General features: G+C 44.5%; 1 protein-coding gene across 1 annotated transcript in view; it reads right to left on the bottom strand.

Annotated features, from left to right (window-relative positions):
- tspan17 (tetraspanin 17) overlaps nt 1-7,500 on the bottom strand; it is a 32,459-nt gene that overhangs the window by 11,751 nt on the left and 13,208 nt on the right. The window contains 3 exon segments of the mRNA XM_046859170.1: nt 1,067-1,192; nt 2,149-2,319; nt 3,305-3,451. Of these exon segments, the coding sequence (XP_046715126.1) occupies nt 1,067-1,192; nt 2,149-2,319; nt 3,305-3,451 (444 nt within the window).

The following is a 7,500-nucleotide window of genomic DNA, read 5'->3' as shown; positions in this document are numbered from 1 at the left end:
GTGTGTGTGCGCGTGTGCGCTCTGTGACAGGTTATAGTGTGTGTGTGTGTGTGTGTGTGTGTGTGTGTGTGTGTGTGTGCGTGCGTGCGTGCGTGCTCTGTGACAGGTTATAGTGTGTGTGTGTGTGTATGTGTGTGTGTGTGTGTGTGTGTGCGTGCGTGCGTGCGTGCTCTGTGACAGGTTATAGTGTGTGTGTGTGTGTGTGTGTGTGTGTGTGTGTGTGTGTGTGTAACTGCTCTGTGATTTTAACAGACAGGTTATAGTGTGTGTGTGTGTGTGTGTGTGTGTGTGTGTGTGTAACTGCTCTGTGATTTTAACAGACAGGTTATTGTGTGTGTGTGTAACTGCTCTGTGATTTTAACAGACAGGTTATTGTGTGTGTGTGTGTGTGTGTGTGTGTGTGTGTGTGTGTGTAACTGCTCTGTGATTTTAACAGACAGATTATAGTGTGTGTGTGTGTGTGTGTGTGTGTAACTGCTCTGTGATTTTAACAGACAGGTTATTGTGTGTGTGTGTGTGTGTGTGTGTGTGTGTGTAACTGCTCTGTGATTTTAACAGACAGGTTATTGTGTGTGTGTGTGTGTGTGTGTGTGTGTGTGTGTGTAACTGCTCTGTGATTTTAACAGACAGGTTATTGTGTGTGTGTGTGTGTGTGTGTGTGTGTGTGTGTGTGTGTGTGTGTGTGTGTGTGTGTAACTGCTCTGTGTTTTTAACAGACAGGTTATAGTGTGTGCATGTAAAAATGTGTTGTGACATTTTGCCATCTACTCTAGATATACCATGCTTCAGCAGAAAGGGTGGATACGCCTGGAGCGCACGTGTGTGTGTGTGTGTGTGTGTGTGTTGTTTCCGTTTACCCCTCTAGTCATTCCTTTCTACACCAATTCCAAAACTATACAGAAAAACACCCACCCACGCACAGTCATTTCCGCCCACACTGAACACACCACGGTTCCAGAGAAGGAGGTGGAGACACCCGGAGTGCACACGTGTGTATGTTCGTGTGCGTTTGTGTGTGTGTGTGTGTGTGTGTACTGTAAGTGTAATAAGTAGAGAAGGTTCTCACAGACGGGTCCTTGATGCAGCAGGAGAAAGGCACACCGCAGCGTTCCCGACTCGGGTTCAGCTTTGTGCAGTTGAAATAGATGTTCTGGTTCCAGTCGTCCGGGCCGTGGGCACCACAGCACAACCACTACACCCACACACACAGATTACTTCACAATGTTACGTCACTGGTTCACCATTAGAATGAATATATATATATATATATTAAACCATTCATTCTGTCCGTTTCCATAGTAACCATGCGCACGCGAAAAAAAGACGCGTTTCACGGTCCGAGGAAGGAGTCTCCAGTTTCAGTGCTTTGTTATTCACAAATGATAAAACTGCGCAACCAAAAGTTTGTGGACACCTGAGCATGTGGAGGATGGTGGCTTAGTGGTTAAAGCATTGGACTTTGGATCTGAAGGTTATGAGTTCAAACCCCAGCCATGCCAATCTGATACTCAAGGGCCCCTGAGCAAGGCCCTTAACCCTATAGCTGCTCAGTAGTATGAATGAGCCAAATGCCATAAAATGTATCCTATACGCCAATGTTGGGAACAGTAATAGTGACTCCCGGAAACATTTCAAAATATATCCAAAAGTATTGGGACACCCGAATTTTCCAGCCATTATGTGGGTCTTGTTATTGTATAGGACGTATGGAATGAATTTTTCCCTCACTTACACTAGGAGACCCAAACCAGTTCCAGCATGACAATCCAGTTACATGGAGATCTGCTTTACATGGGTCGGAAGATGTGGAAGATCTCCTGCTATAGAGCTCCAAACCTAATGAACAGCTTTGAGATAAATGTGAATGCTGACTGCAAACCAGACCTCCTCACCTTCTCACCTACATCAGTACCTGACTTTACTAACACCCTTGTGGTGAAATTAAATCTCAACAAAAATCTAGTGGAACAACATCTCAGAAGAGTGAAGCCTAATTGTACGGCAAATGAGAACTAAATGTGGAATGGGATGTTCAAAAAAGGAGCACATACTAATCTTATGGTCAGGTGTCTACAAACGTTTGGTCACAGTGTACATTTTAGTGTACATTGAGGATGAACAGAATTATAAAATGACGTTAAAACTCACGTATTCCTGGGCAAAATCAATGAGGTTCTGCAGGTCGATGTCGTCTCTGTACGCTTTGACGTTGTTGTAGATGAAGAAGTTCAGCTGGTCTTTGATCCAGTCTTTAAAGACGAAGGCCAGAATTCCAGCAGTGAGCTCGAGGAAAAAGATCAGCCCTAAAAACACAGAGAACTGCAGGAGAGAGCAAAACAAAACAAAAAACCCGTAAACATGAGCCGTAAATCGATGGCTGTTTGTCGAGCCTATAAAATACGCCTCATACTCGTTTATTTACATCTGATTATTACAGTGAAAAAATACATTTTTTACAAAAACCTGTAATAGTAAAAATTGTGTTTTACCAAAAGAATTTAATTAAAAAAATTGTCACTAAAACTTTTTTTTTTAAAGCAAAACAAACAAACAAACAAAAAAAACGGTTTCAATAATATTACATTCACATATTTAGATTTTGCTTTGTAAACAAAAATAAATTGTTTTTGATAGTAAATATCATATAAGCAAAAAAATTAATAGTATTTAATAAAAAAATATTAAAAGAATTACTGAAAAAATGTCTGATAAAGATTGGAAAATAGTTTTTTTTTTAACATTTTTTTTAAGATTAAAAAAATGGGATAAGTTTCAGCATTACTGAGGGTTTTGATATCATTTCTAATAATAATAATAATAATAAAAATACTAATAGTTCATTATAATACTAATTATACTGAAATAAATACAGATAAATACAGAATAAATACAGATCGTTGCAACAACAACAACAACAAAAAAAACCCTGCACTTTATTCAGTGTCTGTTACACTGCCATATGAAGCAGCAGCAGCAGCAGTTTGTAATGATACGTTCGTTTGCTCCACATTAGCCCAAATTTAAAGAGGGGAAAAAAACTTTTATTTTTATTATAAAAAAGTTCATGATTTATGTTTAAACTTTTTTTTTTCTGAAGATCAAGCCGACTGTATTGGATGTTGCGGGAAAGATACTTGCTTTGACAACGTTGTGTGAATAATTAATTCAATCCTCAATTCAACAAAGGACTGAACAAACCTTGAACTGATTCACTGAAGAGGAAAGCCAAACATCTGCAGGAAACACACACACACACACACACACACACACACACACACACGGCCAGCACAGCAGGAAAACTCACAAATTTGAGCAGGAAGGTGTTTTCTCTCAGAGCGCCGATGCAGCCGGCAAAGCCCAGGATGAACATCACCCCTCCGACTACGATGAAGAGCCACACGGGATCGAAGCCGCCCAGATCCGTGATGGAGGACAGGTTCGACAACACGCCCTGTGGAAAAACAAGCGTTATCTCGCTGCGGAAATCAAACGGCGAAAAACATCTAGGCTTGTACAGGAGGAAATCCTCACAGCTCGGACACAGGAAGGGATAAGAGCAGTGTGTGTGTGTGTGTGTGTGTCGGGTGTCTGGGAGGTTTAGGCTAAAAAATTTGTGCTTTACAGTTGTTTTTACCTCAGAAAAACAATGTTTTGATTGTGTGCAGACATTGACAACTTGAATTATTTAGCATTTCAATGATCAATGGTCTTTGGGGAGCATGTTCCTTCAGTTTCTATACAAGAAACTCAGTTAAAGGCAAAAAACACACAAAAGTCAAAGACAAAGGAATGAGTGGAGGAAAGTTCTGTGGAGTCCAAATTTGACATTTTTGTCTCTCACAGAAGAACTTGTGTGGAGAGAAGATGTTAGCAGACTGCCCTCACCCCCACAGTCAAACATAGAGGTGGAAACTCATTGGTTTGGGGTTGTTTTGAAGCAGGGAAGACTTATGGAGGCTTATTCTGGAAAGTAAAAAGAACCAACATGGCAACCATTCCATACTTCAATACCATGCAAATCCATTTTTCGGATTGAACAAACTGCCTGGTCACCTACATCCTATTAAACTGCTCTGGGATGAACGAGAAATCTAGTGAAGAACATCGGTTTAAAAGAGGCAATGCAAAGTATCTCGGCTTAACGTTTGAGACGAACTGTCCTGATGCCGAGAAAGTGTAAAGCTGTTATTTATGCTAAAAGAGGATTTTTCAATAGAAATAAAGTCTAACTAAAGTCTAGTGTCTCTATAGAAGACAAGTGTTTCCACACGCTTGACCATAAGATTGAATTGAGACGTTCTGGTATAATAAAATAAGGTTTAACTGTGCAAGAAGACACGAGGCATGCATTATTTTAACAATGCTCTCTTTTACTGTGAACACAAAGCGACGTGATGATCTAAATCACGTTACTCGGTACACGCCCAGGAGTAAAGATAGCTCCCATGGTGCAGTTCAGGAAAATCGGCCCCCAGACCGCATAGGTACAAGGATCCTGTGGGGTGAGTTTGAGGATGAAACACCACACAAGTATGTAAAACAGTCAAGTTACAAATATCACAGATTTCTGTTCTGAAGGTATTAAAAATAAAAGATTATTAATTAATTTTACCAAAATCATTCCTGCAGCTTTGACAGTTATGTTTTAACAGCATGGATGTAAATACACAAATACAAAATACACAAATCTCATGAGAGAGCGATGTGAGAGAGAGAGCGCTGTGAGAAAGCGATGTGAGAGAGTGATCTGAGGAAGCACTGTGAGAGAGTGCTCTGAGAGAGCTGTAAGATAAAGCGCTGTAAGAGAGCGCTGTGAGCGAGCGCTATGAGAGAGATCGCTGTGAGAGAGCGAGATGGTGAGCTGGCGAGTGGGTGAGACAGCTGTGAGAGACAGCTGTGAGAGAGAGAGAGAGCTGTGTGAGAGAGAGCTGCAGAAGAGAGCTGCGAGAGAGAGAGAGCTGTTAGAGCAGAGCTGCGTGAGAGAGTGCTCTGAGAGAGCGCTGTGAAAGAGCGCTGAGAGAGATAGAGCTGCGAGAGAGAGTGCTCTGAGAGAGCGTTGTGAAAGAGCGCTGAGAGAGATAGAGCTGCGAGAGAAAGTGCTCTGAGAGAGCGCTGTGAAAGAGCGCTGAGAAAGATAGAGCTGCGAGAGAGAGAGATGGTGAGCTGCGAGTGGGTGAGACAGCTGTGAGAGAAACAGCTTTTAGAGAGAGCTGTGAGAGAGAGAGCTGTGAGACACCTGAGAGAGAGCTGTGAGAGACAGCACTGTGAGAGAGACAGCGCTGTGAGAGAGTGCTCTGAGGAAGCACTGTGAGAGTGCTGTGGGAGAGAGCGCTGCGAGAGAGAGAGTGCCGTGAGAGAGCGATGTGAGAGTGGTCTGAGGAAACACTGTTAGAGAGTGCTGTGGGAGAGAGCGCTCTGAGAGAGCGCTGTGAAAGAGAGAGCTGTGAGAGAGAGCTGTGAGAGAGTGCTGTGAGATAGAGCGCTGCAAAAGAGTGCTGTGAGCGAGCGCTATGAGAGAGCAGCGCTGTGAGAGACAGAGGGCTGTGAGATAGAGCTGCGTGAGAGATCGCTGTGAGTGAGCAAGATGGTGAGCTGGTGAGTGGGTGAGACAGCTGTGAGAAAGAGACAGCTGTGAGAGAACGCTGTGAATGAGCAAGCTGTGAGAGCGAGCTGTGTGAGAGAGTGCTCTGAGAGAGCGCTGTGAAAGAGCGCTGTGAGAGATAGAGCTGCGAGAGAGATCGCTGTAAGAGAGCGAGATGGTGAGCTGGCAAATGGGGGAGACAGCTGTGAGAAAGACAGCTGTGAGACAACTGTAAAAGAGAGCTGTTAGAGAGAGAGCTGTGAGACAGCTGAGAGAGAGACCTGTAGAAGAGGGAGCTGTGAGAGAGCTGAGAGAGAGGTACCTGTGAGAGACAGAAAACTGTAAAAGAGCTGAGAGAGAGAGCTGTGAGAGAGAGTAGCTGTGAGAAAGAGAGCTGAGAGAGAGAGAGCCATGAGAAAGAGAGAGCCGTGAGAAAGAGAGCTGAGAGAGAGTGAGAGAGCTGTGAGAGAGAGCTGATAGAGAGAATAGCTGTGAGAAAGAGAGCTGTGAGAGAGAGAGAGAGAGAGAGCTGTGAGACAGCTGAGAGAGGTAGCTTTGAGAGAGAGAAAACTGTAAAAGAGCTGAGGGAGAGAGAGAGAGAGCTGTGAGAGAGTAGCTGTGAGAAAGAGAGCTGTGAGAGAGAGGCTGTGAGAGAGAGAGCTGTGAGAGAGAGAGCTGTGAGACAGCTGAGAGAGAGGTAGCCGTGAGAGCGAGAAAACTGTAAAAGAGCTGAGAGAGAGCTGTGTGAGAGAGCTGTGAGAGAAGTAGATGAGAAAAGAGAGAGAGCTGTAAGAGAGCTGTAAGAGAGAGAGGGCTGTGGAGAGAGCTGTGAGAGAGAGTGAGAGAGAGAAGAGAGACTCAAAAAGAAAGAGAGAGAGGAAAAAGAAAAATATATAAAAGAAGACAGATACAGAAAGATGGAGAAAAGTAGCTGTGAGAAAGAGAGAGCTGTGTGAGAGATAGACTTGTGAGAAAGAGAGAGCTGTGAGAAAGAGAGAGCTGAGAGAGAGAGCTGTGAGAGAGTGAGAGAGCTATGAGAGAGCTGTGAGAGAGAGAGCGAGAGCGAGCTGTGAAAAGAGAGCTGTGTGAGAGAGAGCGCTGTGAGAAAGAGAGAGCTGTGAGAGAGAGAGCTGTGTGAGAGAGAGAGAGCTGTGAGAGACGTGGCTGAGAGAGAGAGCTGTGTGAGAGAGCGCTGTGAGAGAGAGAGAGAGAGAGAGAGAGAGCTGTGTGAGAGAGAGAGCTGTGAGAGGCGTGGCTGAGAGAGAGAGCTGTGTGAGAGAGCGCTGTGAGAAAGAGAGAGCTGTGAGAGACAGAGAGCTGTGTGAGAGAGAGAGCTGTGTGAGAGAGAGAGCTGTGAGACGTGGCTGAGAGAGAGCTGTGAGAGGAGAGCTGTAAGAGAGATGTGAGAGAGAGAACTGTGAGAAAGCTGTGAGAGAGCGAGCTGTGTGAGAGAAAGAGCTGTAAGAGAAAGAGCTGTGAGAGAAGTTGCTGTGAGAGAGTGAGCTGTGAGAGAAAGCTGCGAGAGAGAGAGCTGTGAGAGAGTAAGCTGTGAGAGAGAGAGCTGGGATAGAGAGCGCTACATCAGAGAGCTGTGAGAAAAGTTGCTCTGAGAGAGTGAGCTGTGGGAGAAAGCTGCAGAGAGAGAGTGCTGTGTGAGAGAGCTGCGAGAGAGATAGCTGTGAGAGAAGTGGCTGAGAGAGAGAGCTATGTGTGAGAGAGAGAGAGAGAGAGAGAGAGAGAGAGAGAGAGAGAGCTGTAAAAGAGAGAGCTGTGAGAGTGAGAGAGAGAGAGCTGGGAGAGGAGAGCTACATGAGAGAGAGCTGAGAGAGAGCTGAGAGAGAGAGCTGCGAGAGAGAGAGCTAAGAGTAGTGGCTATGAGAGGTGAGCTGTGAGAGAGAAAGCTGCGAGAGAGAGAGAGA

Source organism: Silurus meridionalis, chromosome 10 (assembly GCF_014805685.1).
Source record: "Silurus meridionalis isolate SWU-2019-XX chromosome 10, ASM1480568v1, whole genome shotgun sequence".
Classification (NCBI taxonomy): Eukaryota; Metazoa; Chordata; class Actinopteri; order Siluriformes; family Siluridae; genus Silurus; species Silurus meridionalis.
This window is presented reverse-complemented; position numbering and strand designations above follow the sequence as displayed.